The sequence below is a fragment of the Cinclus cinclus genome, chromosome 13 (genome assembly GCF_963662255.1).
Source record: "Cinclus cinclus chromosome 13, bCinCin1.1, whole genome shotgun sequence".
NCBI classification, from domain to species: domain Eukaryota; kingdom Metazoa; phylum Chordata; class Aves; order Passeriformes; family Cinclidae; genus Cinclus; species Cinclus cinclus.
In genome coordinates, this window is record NC_085058.1 from 1,045,328 (window position 1) to 1,069,124 (window position 23,797).

The following is a 23,797-nucleotide window of genomic DNA, read 5'->3' on the forward strand; positions in this document are numbered from 1 at the left end:
ACAGCTCTCCGAGCAGCAAACAGTATTACACAGCAAGGGATATTAATGCATTAAGGAAATTGAAAAGGAGATGCAGCAAGACACACAGTTTAAAAACACAGCCATCTTAAAAGGGAGAGCTAAATTCTACTACAAGAGGTGCCACTGTTTATTTTTCAGATTAAAAGCACGTTTGTTATGACACTTACCATGAAGAGGCCACTGTAATTCCTGATCTTCCAAAAGGGCTGCAGCAGGCAGGAGTCTGTTGAGACGATCTAAAGGTGGCAGCAGATCCAGCAGGTAACTCAGCAAAGGCCGAGCCACTGACACTGGCAGCAGCAACAGGGAGTTGATGATCTGAGATAGCATACTGCCAGCAGCTGACACATAAATCACATCTGCAGAGAAAAAAACACATTTGAATTAGTTACAGTTATGGAATTGTCCAAGTACGATTTAACAAGAATTGCACCTCAGTGTTGGGGGTTGGTTTTTTCCCTTTTCTCTCTGTGGAATTTTCTCAATTGTCATGCCAAGATACCTGTTGATTAAGGCCTGGTGGCACAGGGAAGGGGAGAGGGGAGAGAAGAGGGAAACCCCGCAAGAGTCAAACAGCCAGAAAAGAAAACAAAAGGCTCTGGCTCGGCCCCATTTTCCCCGCGGAGTTCGGAGGAGAAGGACGATCGCCGCCTCTGTCCCATCCCTGCCATCCCAGCGCTGGGGACCATCCTCACTGCTGTGGGACCCTGCCCTGCTGCCTTCTCGCTGTAACCTGCCACCATCCAGCACTCTGCTGAGCACCAGGACCCACACCGTGAGCAGGGGGCTCTCTCTCCATCTCTCTCTCCCCCTGGGACAGCTCTGCCATCACCCCCAGCCCTCCTGCAGCTCTGCGGGACCTGCCCGCCCCCAGCACCGGGAACTGCAGCTCAGGGAAAAGGTGCCTGCAGCCAGAAAGGACTGGGACTGAGTTACTGTTCTGTTTGTGGCTATTTCATAGTTGCTGGGTTTTTTGTTTGTTTGTTTGTCTTGTTAGATATATTAGTAAAGAACTGTTATTCCTATCCCTGTATCTTTGCCTGAGAGCTCCCTTAATTCCAAAATTATAATAATTTGTAGGGAGAAGGGATCACACTCTTCAATTCAGAGGGAGGCTTCTGCCTTTCCTTAGCAAATACCTGTCTTTCAAACCAGGACACTCAGCTATCTCAGAATGTCTTAAACAATAAAGGTTGAATTGATGAGTTTGTTTAATAATTATTCATCTCTTATTTTAGTCACACATTTTTCAGTAATGGCAATAACTGTATTTTTAAAAAGAGAAATCTAGAACTAATGAAACTGAAACAATAATGCACATTCTGTATCCTGTTCACATTCACATTCTGGAGTGAAGGTGAACAGAATGGAGAATTCACATTCTCCAAACTGTGCTATTCCCGCACACCAAACATCCTATCAAAAACATGAATCAGATGCCATTCCTGGGGAGACACCTCATCTCCTCCTTTGGGGGAGACCTGGGATGCCTAGTTATGCAGATATAAGAAAAATAAGGAATTTTAAAATTCAAACCTAAGCAAAAAAGTACCCTAAGGTTATAGAGCCATCATTACTGACTTTTCCATGGACAGTTACCTCTCAGTTTTTCCCCAACACTCCCATTCCAAGAGCTTTCCTTAAGCAGTGCTGCAGAACGGGAGTAGATATCTGTAGCATGAGGCAATAAAAGTTGCAGGTGTTTGTGAAGCAGTGCCACACTACTGGAACTCTAGAAGGAAACAAATGCAAGAACAGCTCTGTAAATACATTTAAAGGGTTCACTATTCAAATCATTTCAGTTCTCAAATACTCTGAAGATTTTCAAAAGGAATCTTACAACATCCTGGTGCTTATGAATAATGAATTATTTTTTCTCTCCTAAATGGTAAATAGAAGGACACACACCTCAGTAAAAGGACACACACCTCAGTAACACTGTTGATGTGGCAATAAGCCAGCAATTGTTTCTGTAGGGAACACAAAAGCTCATGCAGATGAGCAGGTTGGCTGTTTTCTGATGATGATGTACCTAGTAAAAATTTATCACTGTTTTTTTCCAGTTCTCCAAAGGCTTGGTCCTATTAAAACAAAAGCGGGAAAAAGATAACTCTGCTTCAAGTGCTATAATACTTTATTATCACCTAAAAAGAAGCATTTTAATCTTTACTATGTACACTTGTAATTACTGGAGAAATTGGATAATGTCAAGTGGATCATGGGATAGCCAAACTAGAAATTCCAATTATTTATAATGTCACAGGAGTGATTATGGTAGCTATCAGGCAAACATTTCTTAAAATGTTTCTGTCACGTGCAGCAATGCTTTTATTCCTCACCAAGGATAACTAGAAAAACTCACTTCCTAACCTAGCCCCCAAAGCACAATGTGTTCAAATAAGGAATAATTCCTTAGGATTTGTCGTGGGCTGATGCATAAGATATCTCACACTAGAATCCCCTGCTTGCACTATGTAGGATGGCAACAGAAGCAGAATACAGATGGCTGCTTGACTTCCTTTGCTATCCATTGGAAAAACTGAGTTAGTTTCAAGCAGGCAATCCAAAGCAGACAGCTCCACCTTGCTGTCTGAAGGAGGTCTAGAGAGAACTGAAACCACTGCCACCCTACATGGAGTAGCTCTACACCATGCCAGGGAAGCACAAACCCCTCACTTCTTCTGGCTGTTGAATTCAGCTGGCTGGTTGAATACAAAGCTGAGTCAGTGACTTGCCCTCATGCTCCCCAATGCTTTCTAAGAACAACAATCTGCTGATACACTGTGTTTAACAAGAGCTGCTCTTGCTGCTCTATTACAAGGTAGTTGCCACCCCAGTGAAGTTCAACACATTAGTGCTCCTGGTGTCTGCTTATTGCTCCCTGGTGGCAGAGACTATATTGACAGACACTGCATGCAATCAATTTACTTCTTGTGTTACGTTTTCTATTCCAAAAAACTCTGAACCAAAGCAAGAGCAATAAAATAGTCTGATGTGAAACCAGCTGCATTTATGTAAGTCACTTTAAATAAAAAACACCACTATAGCAATATTAGAACCATATTGTTAGAGATGATTGAACTGAACTTTTGTCCACTTAAGGACAAATACATGTGGCACTGCTACTTTAGATAAACAAAATGAGCATCATTTCCTTAAGATGGGGGGGAAATAATGACTCTTCATAGTATCAAAAATTAATTCTAATTTTAAAAAATAAATTAATATGAAGCCTGTACGTACTGTGTAAAATCCCAAGTTTCTTAGAAGAGTCTTCATTAAGATTTCAGCTAGATGAGTATCTGGATGACTGCTCTGGACAGCATATGCTTGATCAGAGAGGTTTCCATAGCTGATGCACGAGGAAATTTCTGTGCTGTCAGATGGGGAGCTATAGCCAAGCAGGGAAGCTACATGGGTGTGATCCTGCAAGCTTGTCAGAATGATGTCCAACTGCATTCTCTAAAGAAGACCGTTCAGACACAAAGACCACTCTTTGTTAATAAAGACAAAATAATAGCTAAGAAGAAAAGAAGCATTAGGCATAGTTAACCAATACAAATACGCTAATGGGACACAGAAATAAGATGGAGGGCTTTACCAAAACACTCCAGGTTTTCCTGAAGGTTTGTATTATTAGATAAATATATTGAATTAGCTTGACCAGACAGAAACCAGATTGTCCACATGGTGGGCAATGAGGGTAAGACACTGAATCAAACACTTTCTCCAGTATGTCCTGGTTACCAGATTATTTGGGAAGACGGTTGGGAGACAATTTCTTTACACTGTACCTAGGAAAAAGGGTACAAAAGGAACCTTGCAGTCATCTTTGCAAAGTAGAGTGAAATCCATGTAGGGAAAGCATTATACAAATATCCATCCCAGAAAACAGTTAATTTTCTCTTACCAAGGCTTGTTCAATCTAATTATTAAATTATCTAAATCTCTAAACTTGCCTACCACACAATTCCTAAACTCTCTGTAGTCAACCTTCACTCGAGAAAACAAGCAGTGCTCCCTGCCTCACTCCCTCCTGGTCTAGCCAGGCTGCCCTACAGATTCTGGTATGCTGGGGTTTGCACTGCATCTCCCCAGAAATGTGGTAGCACTCTGCAGATGAGGTTCACCTCATAGCTCAAAACGTTGTCACAGAAAAATCCAAAGCAAATCACAGCTGCTCTCAGGCATATTTTCACTTGATCTTACCTGTCCTTTTGATAAGCTTTCCCATCTATCAGGACCTTGGGGTAGAAGAGAATGTAGCAATTCCATTCTCTCTCGTAATGGAGGAAGGAGCATAGTTGCTCCAACTGACAGTGTCTCAATTACCACCTAAAATTAGAGCAGCCAAAAATACTTCTTCAGTGGAGAAGGGAAATAATCAACCCATCTGTATCCTTGAAACACACATGTATGTATGATGTATACATCATATATCCCAAATATCTGCTTAATTTCATTTAATATCAGAATTCTAGCACACAATAGCATGCTAACCTTTCATGCTGTGACACAAACATCGAAGGAGTAAAACAAGACCAACAAAAGCTGCTATTTGTTGTAACAGTGCATCTTAGGAGAAATACTCAACAAAATTACTTACTCAATCCACCACATTAACATTTTAGGCTCATTATTTCAGGTAAGAATAATTTAAAAGTTATAAAATAAAGCAGTTTTTTGAAATTCTTATGCAAACATTTTCCTCTGCTTTCAGATCATAAAACAGTGATGGTGACTATATTTTTTAATTTTCATGAGTTAAACAGGCAAGTCAGAATTGTTCAGCAAGTCTGATAAATATCTAAGTACACAGAAAAAAAAAAGAGAAGGGAGTAGCACAATTTTCATATGTAAATAACAAGGCATTACTTACTTCTTGAATTTCATCAGGGACAGAAGAGTCCATCAGTCTGAACAAGAGATTTCGAAGAGGACCAGCCTGCCGGCCAAGAATGCTGGTGGCTACACCTCCAGCCAGTGCAAGTGCAAGGTGATTAGACAGCAGCTTCAAACACAATTTAAGAAAACTGTGATGTTCCCTAGAAAAGGAACGAATACCTGTTAACCTATCCTATTACCAGCATCACTCCCTTCCACTTATTTGTGCACTAAGCTTTCACACCTCTCTTTTGATTTTTTTCATACCAAAAAGGCAAGTAAATTCCAAGTGGGAGTTTAAGGAAAGTCTCTGAGAAACTTACTGCCAACCTGCTTAAAAGAACAAAAATTGAAACTAAAATAAAGAAGTATCTTTGTGGACAATGGTTGCAAGAGGCTTTCACTTTAGATTAGTAGTCCCATGAATTATGACGCAAAACTGTCCCAAAACACAGAAATAAACAATAATATGATACACAGAGGAAAAAAAAAACTTTTAAGCAGCAATAAATGCAATCTTCTCTCAGAAGATTTAGAAGTACAACAATTGTGTTAAAAAAGTCAGGATATTAATTTCTAGTCCTCTTAACACTGGTTACAGGAGTAACTGACAACACGGAAACAGTAAATGCATTTCAACTACATAGAAAAATGTGTTTCAATGGAAAACTCTGAAGTAAAGCATTTACTTCATTTCAGAGTAAAGATCCTGCTACACTTGAGACACTGTAAAGCTCCTCTGTTATACAAATGCATTAGAGCAATTCCACACAAACGGTGTCTGAGTGAGCAACTAAACCAAACTTATGCTTGTTAAAGAACAGACTAACCAGAACTAAGCCATGCACCACTGCTGTAAAGAAAAAACAAATATAAAACCCTGTAACATGCACGTGCTGTTTGTACCTTGATGAAGGAAAAGGAAGAGGAGGAATTTCACTGTTAATTTTGTCACAGTAGTGCTCCAGAAAAGAACGAAGATGTGAAAAGGTGCTTTCTTCAAGGTCGACACAGTAGGGTCTGTGCCATGCCACAACTTGCCTGGAATCAAACATCAAAGAAAACTACCTTCTGGAAATCTTTAACTGCTTTAAGAAATTCATACTTTAAACAGGTTGAATACACACTTAACTACACCAGTTTCTTAGAGCAAACTAATACAAGTATGGCAGACCACCCTCCTGACCCATGCAGGTATTTTCTGCTCTTTTCTGTCAAACTCTTGACAGTCAAACACTACACATTTATGGACAAAAACACCTCAATACCATAAATCTGAAGCCATATGCATTTAATCTGATTCTGACCAGTACTCACAAAGCTGGTTTTAGTACCAATGTCAGGCTAGACAGTGATCAAATGCAGGGAGAATTCAAAAGGGAAAGCAGCACTCCTATTTGAGCCTCACTATTTCCTTAGTTGATAGCTCCCTTGGAAATAGGGCATTTGAAATTCTTCCTGCTTTGTCTTCCAAATACCAAATTTTTCTGTTCCTTTTGTTAGTCCATACATAGAAGTTTACTGGTTCACTTCAATCACTTGCTAACATCTTTGGTGTCTGAGTTACTGTATATTAATAACTAAACTACTTATTTAGGTACCTATTTTCAGTTCAGCACATAACCATATAGAAATTTTTTTTTAAGATCTTTAAATGCACCTCAGTAATTGGCCTGAACTTCCCCTTTCCCAAAGTCTCCTGAGTAGTGTACTACTTACTACACTAAAAGAAACTTCCTAAGCCATAAAAAATCCCCAGAAGAAAAAAATAAAAAACACTGAGTTGTTTCACCTCTCACTGATTATCTTAAACAGAGGTAGGTTTCGTCTAACTACCTGTAAGAAACATTCATATATAGAGAAGAAATACTGAAATCTTTGGTGCTGATACATTTTCACTTGTAACACAATTAGAGGAGGGAGGAAAGATGAGAGGAAGTAGACTTTTCAGAAGAAAATGTTACAACCAGAATGCCTGACACACATTATGCGGGACCACCTTCAGGAAATAGTTAAACGTATCCCATAGTGGACTTCTATAAAAGAATAAAATTATACCTGTTCCAAATGTCATTGTTACCTGTCCCTTGGAAGAGCTGTCCAGGCAAGGCTATGGGATGTTCCAGCTGAAATCTGTTGAATTGCAACTCCATCTAAACCACTGACTTTCTTCGGTTTAGTAATGGGGCCAGTAGAGTTTCCCTGACCACACTGCCCCATTGAATTGTTACCCCAAGCATAAACTTCATTATCTATAAACACGAATAAAGTAGAAAACAAAAGCTCAAATACAACTGCTTTTGATCAAGAGGAGGATTGTTTATTTTTACAGCTTGTTCTCCTTACCATGAGAAAGTGCCAAACAGTGACTGTCACCAATGGAAATGTCAACAATCCTGGTAGCAGCCAGCTCTTCAATGAGCTTGGGTCTGAGAGCAGTTGCCTCTGAGGAGCCACAGCCAAGGCAAGCCCCACAGCCCCACGCGTACACCTGGAACAGAGCAACACACAAGAGCTGCAGGTCACAGCTGTGCTGCTGCTGAGCATAGCAAAAAGCATGCCACCAAACCACCTACACTCCTGCAACGATCCCTTCAGCACCACGGGCACAGAATCCTCCTGACTGAGCACACATTTCCTACAGTGCTCCTTCCCCAGCCACGGAGGTGCCCCCAGAGCACAGCACTGGGGAGGGAGGCTGCTGCAGGAAAACAAACAATGCCCAAATCCCTAACCCCCTACTGAAAAACCCACTGCTCCTGAGTCACAGAGCTGAAGGTAGGGAGGCCAGCTGGGTTACACCTGTGGAAATGTTTGTTGCATAACATGTATCCATCATGCCAGGAAGGGCCCTCCTTTACTACCTCAACATTTATCCCCAAAGTCTTCTGAGATTTTTCAGATCAGAAATAAAACTTGCAGTTAGCCTATATTCTAATATACACATACACTTTTAAAAAAAACTATTAAATCACTCAATCACCTGAGCTGGTTACGATATTAAAAATTAAAAGCATTTCACTGCTGTTTATTTCTTGAATCCAATTTGATTTTATGCCACTTATATTTATTAACCTAAAAATACTACGTTTTCTATGACTAAGCAAGAATCTTCGAGTGTGTTTTAGCTGACTCGTAGCACATTTTGAAATACTCTTGTGCATTAGGTACTTCAACCTCTAATCAAGAACTTCACCTCTACTTCAGTACTAGCTGAACATTTTCTCAACAGTCAAAATAATAAATGCTGAGATAATGTGAATCCAGACACTCTTCACCAGCTCCCACAATTTGAGTGAAAACTTGGTTTTGCCTACCTGCCCTGTTGATGTCAAGGCAAGCGAAGACTGACTTCCAGCACAAACCTTTCGAATAAACATTCCTTGCAAGGCTTCTATAACTTTAGGTTTATATACTCTATTTGTATCACCATGACCAAGTTTACCTGCAAAAGGAGGAAACACAACTGGAAGGTATTTTCAATGGACAGACAACAATTAAAAGTATCCCAAAAGAGGTTTTTATTATTTCTAAAAATGTCAGAGCGGATTTTTAAAATTAAAACATTTTATAATTTTTATAAAACATATTCTATTTCAATTACAGTAACTACAGACTTGAAGAAATAAATATTTATTATAGTCTACTTTAAAATTGAAATACTAATCCCAGGCAGTTTATATGTAATAGATTGCAGGACATAAATAGCTACTGTCGTTTCATGAGTGAGCTTATTTGAAAGTCATCAGCACAGCGTTTTTTCCAGAATTGTTCATCCATTCACTGACCTTACTGTTCTGTGAAACCCCCTCTGCTGAAAATCTCTTTTTTTAACCCTATCATCTTGCAGGTAAACTTCAAATATTCTATTTAAATTTTTTAAGAATCCCTTCCTCAAACAGCCATCAAACAATAAATCAAAGCCAGAACCAAACTGCAAGGAGTACTGAAACTATGAGGCAGATGGAAAAAGACAAAAATTACTACCAAAACATTTATTCTACCCACCATTGTCTCCTCCTCCAAATGACCACACTGTTCTTCCATCTTTGGACAGAGCTATTGTGTGTGAGCTGCCACAGGAAACCTCTCCTACATTGCTTATATCTTTTACTAAAGTTGGAATGTTGCGGCTGTTACTGTCACCATGACCTAAGGAAAAAAAGAAAAAATATTTCCTTTTTGAGAAGATTAAAGTCCTATTTCTGTTTTGCAACCTTAAGATTTTGCAAATTCTGCATGCACTGCAGTCATCACAAATGATTTCTGCTGACTTCTTGGAAAGATTTGTAATAAGGTTTGGGAGATACCTGCCGTGAAGTTAAACACTGAATCTTTAAACCATACTCCAGAACACCTGTTCCTATCTCACTGCCTCTAAAACTCACCATTATTCTCTACCCAGCTGAAAAGAAGTAAAATGAACTACTGCCACAAGTGCTTTCAATTCCAGCTGATGAGGCAGCCAGACTACCAGCAGTGGGCAGCAGTTATCCTGCAGAGCAGAGGGAGCTGCAGTAGGGGCCCTCTGTCACTGCTGCCACACTGCACAGACTGAACACATCAGCCCCTCAGCTGCCTTCAGCAGCCACAGCTCTTACAGCTCCTTCCCACAGAAGCCAGGGACACTACAGCTATCACCTACACTTTACAACAAGTGTCATTTCTGCTAAACTCCAGACATTCTGTGGATATGGAAGAAAAATGGAGAGGAAAATTAGTATCACTGGTATTCATAACTGATAAAATATGAACAACTTCCTATATAATGAAATGTTACTTTTATGTTTACTTGTTTTATGTTACTTTAATGTTTTACTTGTTTGTTACTACCTTCTGGAACTCACTACTGTATGCTCACAGACCCACAAAGGACATCAAAATTCCACAATAATTTAAAACTCAAGGAGAATGTTCCCAAAATTCCAGTTAAACCTCTAACACAGAGTTCTTCTCTTAACAACAGGGATGGATACACTCCAAACTTCCACTGATTCCCTTGAAAGCAGTAACTGTCGAACCCTGTCATCCCCTTCCACCCCTGCCATTTGCTTGCTTTTACCCCTCTATGCTTCATGATTGTGAACAACCAAAGAAAGCAGAAGGGAACTAAAGCTCAACTGAAACAATTTTCTATGCAAAACCTGTTGGTTCAAATGAACCTGCTTCTACCAGCAGGGTAGTTTTATACCAGACATAGCAGCTCTACAGCAAAGATGATGAAACGGCCAAGTGAACTTGAAGCAAATAATAATAGAGGATTCCTTACTTCAGGTAAATTTAACTTTCTAGATGCATTACGGTAAAAGGATGTTAAGCCATTCTGGTAAACCTAACATGAAGTATCCTTATTAGAATCAGACCCTTGATATTATTAGCCAGTTATTGTCTTCAAAGACTCACTCTACCATCATACTAGATGAGGTTCATCTGGAATTACAGTTTATTTAATACGTCTACAGTTTACATTCCAGTGGCATTAGCGAGCATATAGTCTTATGAATGAATAAAAAGCAACTTGCCTTGAAATGAAAAATCTTTTTAAAAAAAATCTTTGTAAAATCAACTGCATTAGAAACCTCTAGGAGCCTCTGCCCTTGCCAGCTGTACACACACATCTGAGTACACGGGTACATGTACATGGAGGGAACAGTTAGAGAACAAGGCAAAAGAGATGTATAAAATCCTTACTAGACACAGGAATTCTTCCAAAAGCATCTCATGAAATGTTCAAATTACCTAATCTTCCAAAATCTCCTTCTCCCCATGTGTACAGCTCTCCATCTTCTGTAACAGCAGCACTGTGTCTGTAGCCTGCTGACACACACACAACCACCTACAGTACATGCAAAAGGAAAAAGATGGATGAAGTTTTTACACCAATCAAGTGGGAAGTTTGAAGGCTTGGGAGAGTTAAGTTTCAGAAGGAGTCTACATAAGCTAACTTGTTCATTCACATGGTTCAAGTACACACAGTCTTTCCAATCTTTTCTATTAATTTGATAAGGGAAAATAAGTACATAAAAAGTTTATATGTAAAACTACTAATGATTTATTTATTAAGCAGCTTTAGCATCATGACATCCTAGCCTTACAGGAGAAAAAAGCAGCATCAGTAGATGCTTAAGACACTAAACAAGACACATGTGAAAGACTTGATGCTGCAGCTAGCAAAACTGAAACTGCAATTCCGTGAAAGCCCCTGAACAAGTCTGACTCAAGACTATGAGAAGCTTTCCTGACAAAGCCACTGCCTAAATCACAAAACTACAGGCAACTATAAGCTCTGGTGTTTTGCTGAAAGGATACACAGTCTCAAAGACAATTCTGTAAAAAACCCACAGAACTTTTTCTTAGGATTTTATCTATTTCACACTTTATGAAACATCCCAGCTGAATAGAAGAAAAACAGGTGCTCTACTGTACAAAACATACCTTCCCTTGCAGGGGACCCTGGATAAGTTTGGGATATTTCTGAGTTGAACTATTGCCATGTCCCAGTTTTCCATAGTCACCATCACCCCAGCTGAAGACTTCCCCTTCTGTTGTAAATGCTAAAGTGTGACCATCAGATCCTTTTGAAGATGACACCTTTTTAATAGACCTGTGAGGCTCAAAAGTCAATTTTTTCAATGTGGACTGATTGTTGGAGTCTCCCAGTCCCAGTCTCCCATAGCTGCCTTTCCCACAGGCTCTAACAGAGCCGTCCGTAGAAATGACAAATGTACAGTACTGTCCAGCTTCAATCTGTAAAGAGAAAAAAGGATGTAATGGAGAAATGCAGAGATGAGATAAATGCAGAATTTACATATAGGTCTAGAAGTCTGTATTTTTTAACAGAATTTCACGTTTCTTCATATAATGTGATGTACAAACTAACAATAATTTGGATTTCAGTAAGCAGTAAAACTAAAATTCTTGGGAAATATGTTATGATTTAATCTATTTTCATAATAGGCTAAAGCATGTAACCAGTGATGATTTTATTTATTTCTATCTCCTCTACAGACTACAGAACTTGTGCAGCATTCAGATCTCCAAAACTCATAGTTGGAAATCTTAATTTTTTTAAAAGCAAAAAAGACAAAGTAACAGCTTGATAAAACACTCTAAGTTCTGCTTTATTTTAACCAGTATCAAGCAACAACATTACAGAAATACACCAAATACTAAAAATTCACTCACTTGACTATAAACTCTCACTATGTGAACATCAGAGAAATAGATTAAATGCTTTTAAGAAAAGAAGAACTTGCCCCTGTTGGGAAGTCAGTGCTCAGCTGAGGAATGACCCAACAAACAGTTAGGAAAATCAGAAATCATTCCCTATAGGAATCTTAACACAGCAGAAGTGCAGAGCAGGCTCCACCTGAAGCATAAAGGCACATCATAGAACAGCCCCAAACAGGCGGCCACAGCCCTATTTAACAGGAATTAATGTCTTCTTACAGATAATTCTACAACAATCATCAATGAAGGCTAAGTGGAAAAATCACATAAATTGTTGTATAGCTGCATACAGTACAATTAAGAGTAATCTGTTCATTCAGACAATGCATTCCATTCTTGTGTATTAGTCTTCTGAATGTTTTGAAAGTTTTCTGAATGCATAAACTTGTTTTATGATGTCCAGTCCTGCAGCCCATTGGAATATAAAATACATCAGTGATGTCCATAGAAACAATTCCAGGAAAAGCACCTGAATTGTCTAGTGACCAAAAAGTGCTTTTACTTAAGTCAACACTGCAAAGCCAATATAGTACCAGAAAAGTAAACTATTATAGTCTGGGTCACGCATCAACAGAAGTGCTCAGCTGCAACTGCACAATCTGTGACTGAGAGCAGAAAGAGCATGTACACTGATTTTCAGAAAGCTAATCAAGGTTGCTGTGTCAGGAGCTAGCCCAGTCTGGAGCTTTAAACTCTGTAATCTTAGGTGTGAAAACCACCCATGGAAAATAACATGGAGTGCTTATGACACATTTTAACCAACAATTTTAAAAAACAAAACAAAACCACCAAAACCAAAACCCACCAAAAAAAACTACAGGCAGCTTCCCTTGTTTCCACAGAGCAAGTCAGATAATTCAGTCAGTCATTCTTGTTACATGGATATTTATCTCTGTGTGTCATTAAAAACAAAGCAGAATGTTTTTCTGAGGCATCAGTAAAAGCAGTGAGATATTCTCAGTGGAATAACCAGCTCTGAGCATTACCCCTTCATTCCAACCTGGCACTCAGTAATCAAGTACTATTTCCAACTTCATCCTGTGACTAGGAAGCTGCTGAATGTTACGTAATGTACCACTACCAAATGTCACTCACCGTCTGTGCATCAGAAAAGCTCGGAGCGAGCTTGGGTTGCAGTATTTTCTCCTGAGTCCCTTCCACCAGCTGGTGGCTGCTGTTACTGCCCCACACATACACCTCACAGGTCTCTGACACGATGGGAGCATCTCCTGTTTGAATGCTGTCAGGGCTGGCACATGTCCTTGAGTAGTCTGAAGCCATTCGGCAAACCTGTTCCAACCAGAGATTTACTACACTGTAGTAAATTTTATATTTCTTCCTATACAGTCACTATGCTTAATGCAGCCTTAACTGCCCCTCAACATGGTAACTGCCTAAATTACAAATCACCACGACCATATAATGAGCTTGCCCAAAGGACTTTGTCTCACTACATCTTAGTTTTTCAATGTTTTTTGCACCTCCTCTACCCCAGAATAACTTGGCCCAGACTGGACTACACCCACATCTGCACATCAATATCATGTGTGAGGAGAAGGTAAACTACAATAACTTACACATTTTTGTCAAGACATACCTCTTCAAATAAACACAGAGCTGCCTCATACAGAGAACATAAGCCATCAGATGTTCTGGTTGGTTCTCTCCATTGACTTCGATCAGCAGATGATCCCTACAAGGTTTAAATGTTGTTATTAGGAGAAACATGCTCCCAGTACAGCAACAGCCCTGAACAAAATGCATCAGGGATTTGTTCCTATTGCCAAGGAAAATGTAATGGCTCTTTCCAGAAGTACACCACCTCTCTCCTGAGCTGTGATACCTGCACACACTTCAGGAAAACAAAACTGCCACAAGTGCTAGTCCAACATTCTTACTGATTCCGTTTTGTGAATTATCTGGGTTCAAAGTTAATTTCTTCCAATACTATTTTGTAATTAAATTAGTGTTATTTGTGTTTAAAGTGATAATTATTTTAAAACTACTAATCATAATTAATTTTATGTTTACATATCTTTCATATCTTGGTCTCTAATTGTATATATATCCCAAACCCAACAACAAATAAAGTTGCCCATCACAACATTTAATCCAATTCAGATACTGCTACTGCCATGCTCTTCTCATGGGCCCCATTCTTGAAAAGACTTTTCAGATCTCTATTAGAATCTTCTTTAGATTTTAAAGTTTGTTTACTAACAAGCAGTACAAGCATGAAAGAAAAAAAATGACCACTTGAGGGAAAAAGTAATTCCCTGTTTCTATCTGAGCACCACAAGGCAGAAGCTTGCCACAGCTTCCAACTGCATATGGTGCAATAATTTCACTTATTTCCTTTAAAAGCAATATTCATGTAGGACCAGCAGTAAGCAAGCACTCAATATACAAAGCAGTGTGCCATACTTCCAATTTAGCTAATTTTCTATCACATTAATTAAGAGCATCAGCAAAACTGATGAACATCCTGAAGATGTATAAGCAGAGGCCTAAGTGAATGGGGGAACAGCAATGTGCAATTAAAGAAACTAACGGGAAACAAGATGTATTGCAGAACTTTGAATTTTCTAACTTCTTCTGCTATGAACTTAAATGTACAAGTCCAAATGGATCAAGCATGTCCTTGATTCTTTCCCTGAAGTTACAGCATAACACCAAAAAAGACAACACAGAGATTGTTTTGCTGTTTCATCTTTACCTATGAGGGAACAGGTGGGCACAAAGGGAGAGAAAGAGATGGTGGGTAACAAAGGAAATGTGGGGGGAAATAATTCACACAAAAAGCCCCCTTTCTAACATACCCATCAAACTGGCATTGGACGTGGAGAAACTACTCCATTAAGAATGCAATTACAGTGCGGTGCAGAAAAAACAAAGCTGGTTACACCTACCAGAGATCGTCGCATCTGGGTCAATATACTCATAAAGCAATCAAAGCTGATCATCCCTTCTGGACTCTGCAGCAACTTGCTTTTCTCCATGGTGTTCACTACAGCTGAAGCACCCAAAGCCATTTCTATCCATTCAAGAAGGTATCTCAAGGCACCTCGCTGGGCAGCTAAACCAAGAAGCAACTCGGAAGCTAATCTACGACCTAGAGTATCTGCCCCAGAGTTTGGAATAGTTACTGCTTTAAGAAAAGTTGTTACTTGTGACAAACAATCCAAACCCATTGGAGGAATCTTGCTTTCATTGGCTAGAGATAAAGGTGGCAAAGAGCTCACAACTTCTATTGCAGTGTGGATAACATCGTTACAGAGGCTGAGGCCAGGTCCTGCTGCAGGCATCATCCAGCTCTGTCTCAGCAGTGCAAATAACAAGCTCAGCCCAGTCCGAACTCCCATTTCGATCAGAGCATCTGTGCTCGACCTTGGGCGCTCGCTGACAGAGTGCACATCTGTGGATCCAGAACTGCTTTCTGGGGAATGCTGCTGCTGCTTCACCTTCCCCTTATCGTGGTATTTATTAGAAAGTGCATAGAACACACGCTGCAGCACGAGGAGACGCTTTCGAAGAGCTCCAGCAAACGGAGAGTCTGAGCACACCATCTTTGCCAGTGCCAGCTGGCTGCTAAGAAGGGCATCCAAGTAGTGGTCCTGCTCATCACTAGATAGAGATTCCCGCTCAAAATCTGGTAACTGAGGTCCTTTGAGGCACAGAACCTGCTGGGGCAATGGCACTACTTCTTTATTGCTAACTAACTTAGCATACAAGATAGAAACTCCCTCCCTTGTGGCAATAGATTCACTGTCTTCTGTGATCCAGGAGCTGTTCAGGTGTTCAAGCCATTTCAGTTTCACAGGTGGGACCATAGCTGCCATGCTGGTTTACTTCTTTGCCATTAGTCCTGATGAGGAAAAAAACTGTTAACAGTTATGCAGTATTATATACAGATCTTATTACAGAAGGACAAAACCCAAAGAATCCTTGCAGAACGTAAGCAGCAAAAGATTAACTACCAATAATCACCAGTTTCACACTCTGACCTATATGTATATGCAACTTACTTAACATGATAGAAGAATTTTCATGTAAGTCAGTCTGCATTTTCTAAATCCATATACACAAACTCACACAAAGCCAATTAAATTCTGCTAAGTGACACAAACAGCATTTAACAGATAAGGCAATTTAAACTTTAGATCTCAAGAACCACAAAGGTGCAGGGCTGATAAGCATACCTCAGCACCACGATGATTTATGTCTGCAGGATCACCCATGTAATGATATGATATTTTGCTATTTTATCTGAATAAAGGATCACAATTCCAAAAACATATACCAGTTTTGAAAAATTTCTCCCATACAAGCACACAGACTGACCACAAATAGTTAAGTCCAGGGTCAGGGTTAGGGTTAACTTAACTTAACCCTAAGTCTACTCCTGAGAGATTTTTTTTAAATCAATAAATTAAAAGAACATTCTGATCCCAAAGAGACACTTGAGTTACTAATTTGAATGCTGGTAGCATTTAGAACTTCAGTTTCTTCATGAGGATTCTTGATGTCGACTAGTTTTGCCAAGGTAGTTTATATCTTAACATGCAAAGAGGCTTCCTCAAAGTGAATGTTTTCAAACTGCTCATTTTAAAAGAATTTTCTTGCAAGTAATGCTTTACCACCTATTGTACAAAACAGATTTGTCTAACTCCTGTTTTATAATCATTAACCATGGGTTACATAGGTTCTGAACAATCACTTTCTGTTCTTTGACCCTTTAAGTCCTAATGCATTACAATTTCACCAAAAAGCAGTATAATTTCCTGCAGGAGAGTTTTGTGTTGTTTGGTAGTGCAAGCCCTATTTGATGTAATTTCAAACTGAAGCCCTGGGGGTAGAGGGAATCTCTGCCATGCAGTGAAAGTCGCTGCTGCTGCTCTGCCATGCTCGTAGGGCAACGGCTAGCAGGCAGTGCAACTTGTTCCTTGTTTTGTCTTGATATTTCACACATAGAAAACATAAACTAAAAATACAAACTACTACAGTTATTCTGCCAATATATCTGCCAAAAAAGCATACTGTGTGCCTGCTTTTATTTCAGCCAAATTTTCCCACGGTAGATGAATACCTTCACAGAAAGCTTTCTGTAAGCCCCAGCAGCCTTCCACAAGTACCTTCTGCTGCACTACAGCAGCTCCTTAGCCAGGTCTGTCCCACATAAACTGCAGCCACAGCTGCTAAGTACCATGTAGAGCAGGAAGCATTCCTGGCATTTCATAGACACACCTCTGGCCTACTCACACCACAGAGCTCCCCAGCAGCTCAGCCTCCAAGTGACACACACAGGTACTTTACACCCAGGACCCTGTTTACTGAGAAAGGCAACACTGTCTCACTTGTCAGAAAGGATTTGCTAACCACCACTTAATCCTAATATAAACTAAGGCCAACTAATGAAAACGCCCCAAGTCCGGTCTTAGGTGAAGTTTGTGCATTCTCAAGAGGTAAAACGTGGGGACGTAGCTCCATTAGGATGTTCCCTGAACAGACTCATTCATGGGCTTTATGCTTTCACCAGCTACATCTTTCAGAAACTTCAAAATGTGCTCATGTACTTCAAAGGTGCAAATATTGCTGCTTTTCCTGAAAACGGATAGATTTTTTTCCCTCCTGCCCTTGTATGCATCTCTAAAAATAGAGACTGAAGCTTGAAGCTGAGTTCTCAGCAGTGCCATATTCTCCTTCTACAGCTTTCAGAAGAAATCCAGGGGTCCACCTTGAAAATAATATCCAGTTTCATGTGACAGGCAGCAGGCTTTAACCAGACACTGCTGATACTGTATTCTCTGAATACAAATGTACATGATCTCTCTCTCTCTCTCTGCAGGTAAGAGCTACAGATCACTGAAGTTAAGCAGAAACCAGGTAACAGTGTATAGGTAGGGTTTATTTCTTCCAGTTCATTGCCACAAACACAAGGTTTATAATTGCTCCAGAGCCTGGACATGGACATCTCAGTTCTTTTTAGGACAGACAAAAAGAAAATACATTTAGCTTTGAAAACTCAAGTGAATACTCACTGCTGTTTCACTGTATCTGACTACAGCAGGGTCAGGTGAACACGTGGAAGTACCAAGTGTGCAGGGTGGGCCAGTCCCAGACACCTTCTGAACCTGCTGATCATGCGGCCAAGCACAAAGGGAGAAGCCACAAGCATGTGACAAGTGGACAAAACCACTTTTCTTTCCTCATCAGTGTATAGCAACAGCTTTATAAAATTATGTCAACACTGGAACACTTAAAATACTTCAAACTAAAGTACACAGAGCTGTCTGGGATTTGCATTAAAAACACACAAACAAATAAAAAAAAAAAAAAAAACAGCTCACCTGCCCTTATTCCTCCCTTTCTCCTCATGATCCTCAAGGGAAAAAAAATAAAAAGTAAACAGCAAGAATGTGCAACAGAACTCATCTGTCATATCTTTTAGAAGCACAGTTCCTGTTGAGGAAATCACCATTTTGGGGGAGTAAACGTTCACATATATTTTACTGTCGCCTATCAGTAAGTCAACTCAAATGGAGCCTAAAACTCGCAGCTGAGCAAGTATTCCAACAGCCTTATCAAATGTAACACCTATTTCAAAAGCTTGCTCCAGGGAACAGTGGGGACGAAATGTATGTATCAAACCCTAACAGTCAAGTTCTTTTTATCCTGGATACAGAATTCTTGTTTCACAACAGCAGCGGCAGTAACTTGAGCTGCAGGGGAAGAGATGTGAAGACAACCAAGCCTCCCTTCAGAGCTTGTTCACCCTGAGCAGCACAGCCAGGGCCGCAGGTGAACTGAACTTCAGTGCTTCCTGAAGGGAAGGCTCAGCTTCATGGAATCCTCTACTGGAACACAGCAGAAGCACAGGCAGAGCTGCTCTTACCCATCACTGCACTGGACACCAGCTGCTGCTTGTCCCCTTACATCAGATCAAAGGGAATGGGAGGAAAAGAATTTTAAAAGTAAACCTGCAGAAAACACGGGGAATTTAAACAGAGAAGGCTTTTGCCTGAGCTAAGAGGGGAATAGAACATTTAAATTATGGAAGAAAATATTCTTAAGAGAGCTGTCTTTTAATGTTCTAAGAAACATGGAAATTACCTGCAGCAGAGACAAAGGTTCTTTTTCCTTTTATCAGTCTATTGCTTTAAATGCACCCAAAGGTGAACCTACAACTTGCAAAGCTGAATCCCACTGCAGACTGAATAAGCATCCCCTGGGTTTCAGATTCTGTCTCCTCAGGCTCAAAAGTCAGGTGGTACTTCTGGTCTGTTCATGGTTTCCCCATTATGTAAACAAACACACTACACAGCCAAACTACTACTGGAATTCTAAGCTATGAAGCAAGTCTCCACATCTCACAATAACTAATAAGCATAGACAGGAGGCAACAGGATGCATTTCAGATTTAAAGAAATCAACTTGAAATCAGCCCTAATGATTGTGAAACCATAATAATTAAATTATTGGCATGCACTTCCACACAGGCAAGAACTCAGAAAGAAAGCTGATCACAAATTTCATTACCCTTTTATCTATTTATTTCTCTTCATCTATTTAGTTAGATGATGATTTTTAAGAAGTTTTGGGTTAGATGTGTTTGCTGCACCTAAGGAAAAAAATAAACACAAAACCAAGAGCCTGCAAATGCTTGCCACCAAGACAGAGTAAACATAGTAACTGATACACTTAAATAGGGAAAAAAAGGAAAATTGTCATATTTCAGGGAAAGCAGGCAGTCTTCAGTGGCCCAGCAAATAATTTTAAATAACTTAAAATATACTACATTATTAAAGAGTTTTTTTTTTCTTAAACAGGAATCAGTTCAGCCTGAAACCACCAGCTAATTTTTACAGGTCACTTAAAATATTAATTCCTGTGGTGGAAGCTTGCCTACAATAACTAATAAATCATAGGTATTAAAAGTGTGAATGGCCTGTTGCAAGTCACAATTAAATACAACAGACTATTGGGCATATTAAAATTAAGTTTATATCACTAATGAAATAGGCCAAACAGACAATTCTTTCACTGAGAAAAACCGCGTGTTTTTAAAGGAAAAAGAATGATTCCCCTATCTCAAACACAAATAAAATAAGAGACTGGAGATGCACCTAACTACATTTACAAGTTATTTCCATGAAGCAGAAATAAATTATGAGGAGATAAACTATTGATGCTGTTCCTTCCTTCCTCTGCCACCACAGCAATTTAATCAACAGAAAAAGAAAGAGGAATTTGATCCAGTCATTAATCCCAGCTTGCTTATTTTATATATACCATACCAAGTCACTGACTGCCTGGATGACTAACACCTTCATGTACAACTAACCAGAAGACAGAACAAAATAGGTGTTCCACTACAAATGTTTCATTATGATATTTTAGATATATTTATATTATATATGAATATATACTTGTATTTTGGTATTCATATTCGATACTAAAAATATCTGTGTTTTATGTATATGTGTCTGAAGCACAAATCTTTCTGCAACAATTATTTATTTTGAAATGGGGAATAATTCTTGCAAAGCATTTCAGTTAACATCAAAGTGAAATTATCAAGAAAATTATGTAGAAATTTTTTTGCGTTTATATCAAGTGACATACAGAAGGTAAAATGTGACTGAGAAGCAACAGTAGATTTTCCAGCCACTTACCACCATCTCCTAAATTAGTTATGGAAAGAGATTTTTTTAGAAAGGGAACAAAGCAAACACTAAAGATTTCTCACAAATCCACTTGGTTGGCTCAGACATGAAGATTGTCAAACCTCTAAGAGCAAATATTTTTTTCAGATTTTTACTACAGCTTCAGGAAACCAAGTTTTTTAGGTCTTCTCACTTTGAGGTAAGTGGGACAGCTTTGATCATCTTCAAATGCAAGAGAATAAGAACTCATGAAGGGAGAAAAAGCATTACTAAAGAAGTTAGTAAGGGAAGTTCTCAACTTCTACACAGTCAAAGGATCGAGGACTTTAGAAACTGCCCCAAATACTCCTACATTCCAAGGGCAGGGGGAAATGACAATGATACACAAAGGACTTTGGCATGGGGTTGAAGGTTAAAGTCTGTGAAGTTCTAAAGATCCTGTTTCTGAGACCAGCAGGAAATACAGGTCCTGGACAGAATATACAAACTTCCCCAAAGGAATTTCCATAGTCTTCACTTTCCATGTCAGCTTGGAAATTAAGGGAGATACTTTAATTTGTCACCCAAAAACCACGTCCATGCAGACAACTAATACAAGTAAACAGGAAGCTCCCTTCTAGGGTTTACATTTAAAAAATGCTTAGAATTTAAAAAAGCTCTTCAGAAGTTGCTGTGTGTTGATCTAAGAGAAAGATTGCTGGGACAATTTAAAGAAAGGCAGAGATTGGGCAGAAGCTCTATAGTGCAGCTACATCACACTCTGTAGCTCCTTTTGAGGAGATCAGGAACAACTCTAAGCAATGCCAGAGGGGTAACATTGAATTCCTGCAGTAATGGATGTAAGTGTGAAAGCCACAACAAGAAAAAAAATGAGAGGTTCATGTTTTGTTTTGAAGAAAGTTGTAGAAAAGATCCTTAAAAAGTAGAAGACAGGATTATTATCTTGCTGTTTTAAGCAGAGAGTGTAACAGCACAGTTGCAGTTTCACCACAAAACAGTTCTGCTTTTTCAGTCCTTAGCACATACACTCAACTTATCAACAGACAGAAACCACCAAAACATGTGGAAGGGAGGAACTGATTTTAAGGCCTTTTTTTTCTTTTTTCCCCAAAATATCATCTCCAACACAGTGGCTCTACCTCACAGCCAAATGCAGGCAATCAATGGTTGTGAAAAGGAAAATCTGAACAATCAGCTCAGAAATATAAGTAAATCTTGAAGCACAGTGATTTCCCATTGCTTGTACAAACCTGAATCCTCCTACTTGTTTTGTGCTTTGCTCCCTGTACAAGGCCCAAGGAAGCAAACACGGTAATACAGGGATAAAAAGCAAAACTGATCTTAGATAAAGTGCTGTCAAATGAACACAGCAAACAAGGGGTATGTATTTTAACCTAGTCTTTAAGTCAGGCAGAACTTCTCACAATCCATGCAGATTTTCAAACATATAAAATACATAAAATTATATACAGTATCTTCAATCAATATGAAGAAAATCCATTTTCTAAAATCAGCGACACTAGCACCCACATTGAAGATATAACAAGGATGGAATTTAACAAAGCTACATACTACCACATTTTTCTCTAACCTAGCCTGACTACAGCAGAAACCAAGCACACACAAAAACAATTATTCTGACAGAAGCCAAGGCTCAGGCTCTTCAAACTCCTACAAAAGTAGCTGAAAGTTTTATTTTCTGCAAAGCTCTCGAAAAACTGCACCTATAAAGCTGTAAATATTGTATGTACTAAAAATCAAAAGCTTTCTCAGAGGAAAAATAAACCTCACAGACACTCACTCTCTCCCTCTCTGCAATCAGCAAATTCAGCAACCTTTGTAAGATGCTGACTCCATTTATTTTATGGGAACCTAATTAGAAAAGCTTGTAACACAAGAAGTCCGTCTGTACAGTGAAATCACAGGCAGGAAAGACCAAAATTAAATATGAACACCTGGCTGTGAAACTGAATCCTACTCACAGCCTGCCTGCAGTGCTGTACCACACACACATAGAGAGCTCTTCACTGGTGTTCACTGACGGTGAACTTCCTGGGGTCTACAGCAGTTCCATTTATTATTCTCAACAGGAGGGGCTCCTAGAGTACCTCCTGGGCTCCATTCAGCAAGATGTTACCTGGGTGGTTTCTAAAACGGATTAGTAAATTCAGTATTTAAACAGATGGCAGCCAGATCACACTACAGCTCTTGATTAACTTCTGTGATGGGCCAGAAAAATCAAGCATTTTGTGGCTCACCCAAAACTCAGGAAAGATTTCACAATCAGAATATTCAGATAATTCTACGAGCTCATTAAGAATATAATTCAATTAATTCACTGCAAGTGACAGTGACTACTGAAGAACTTTATTCTGGGATGTTGTTTCAGACAATTTTTGATAAAGTTGACGTTCCAAGTTTATTGCAAATCACTGCTCTGGAAAAGCTAATTTACTTAAAATATGACAGAAAATCTAATGCAATAGGTTTCTATTTACTGCCTCACTGTGATGACAGTATTACAGCTGCATTATACAAGTGGAATCTCTCCAAAGTTGCAACATTTTAGTTTCTTAGCAAATGCACTTAGAACCCTTCTAAATTATTGGTTAATTCAAATACAAGTAACATTCTTACCAGTAAACCGAAGTCTTCAGTCTGTATTCAAGCCTACTAAATCATCTCAATATTCCGCCAAATTCCTAACCTACATGACTCCAGAGCTGAATGTGGAATCCAAGATATGGCTGTACCTTTATTCTGTGCAACAGAAGGCCCATTCTCTGGTTTTGCCAAGCTCCACTCGTAACAGTTCCTAACGTTCCATAAAATGACAGATTACCTTAAATTTTTATCATTTCAGTCTTTCATACAACTTACAAAGAAGCCACAAAGACCCAGTAAGAATCACACTTCACATGCTGCCAGCTGGTAGAATGAAGAAATTTTTGCAATCCTTATTAGAATTTTACAATCTGAAAGTACAACTAAACCAAACT

At 39.2% G+C, this 23,797-nt stretch overlaps 1 protein-coding gene across 9 annotated transcripts in view; it reads right to left on the reverse strand.

Moving 5' to 3' along the window:
• Positions 1–23,797, reverse strand: part of HERC1 (HECT and RLD domain containing E3 ubiquitin protein ligase family member 1) — an 83,498-nt gene that overhangs the window by 54,550 nt on the left and 5,151 nt on the right. For 8 of the 9 annotated variants that reach the window (XM_062501617.1, XM_062501619.1, XM_062501611.1 and 5 more), the window contains exons 2-17: positions 15,045–16,000; positions 13,733–13,828; positions 13,231–13,425; positions 11,341–11,652; positions 10,645–10,741; positions 8,914–9,057; positions 8,223–8,350; positions 7,252–7,396; positions 6,986–7,157; positions 5,812–5,946; positions 4,901–5,066; positions 4,231–4,356; positions 3,265–3,483; positions 1,950–2,102; positions 1,621–1,753; positions 189–380 (exon numbers count right to left, since the gene is read on the reverse strand). In XM_062501617.1, the coding sequence (XP_062357601.1) occupies positions 189–380; positions 1,621–1,753; positions 1,950–2,102; positions 3,265–3,483; positions 4,231–4,356; positions 4,901–5,066; positions 5,812–5,946; positions 6,986–7,157; positions 7,252–7,396; positions 8,223–8,350; positions 8,914–9,057; positions 10,645–10,741; positions 11,341–11,652; positions 13,231–13,425; positions 13,733–13,828; positions 15,045–15,974 (3,343 nt within the window). In that variant the 5' untranslated portion in view covers positions 15,975–16,000. The remainder of the gene's footprint in view (positions 1–188; positions 381–1,620; positions 1,754–1,949; positions 2,103–3,264; positions 3,484–4,230; positions 4,357–4,900; positions 5,067–5,811; positions 5,947–6,985; positions 7,158–7,251; positions 7,397–8,222; positions 8,351–8,913; positions 9,058–10,644; positions 10,742–11,340; positions 11,653–13,230; positions 13,426–13,732; positions 13,829–15,044; positions 16,001–23,797) is intronic. The other variant, XM_062501620.1, reaches the window with a different exon arrangement.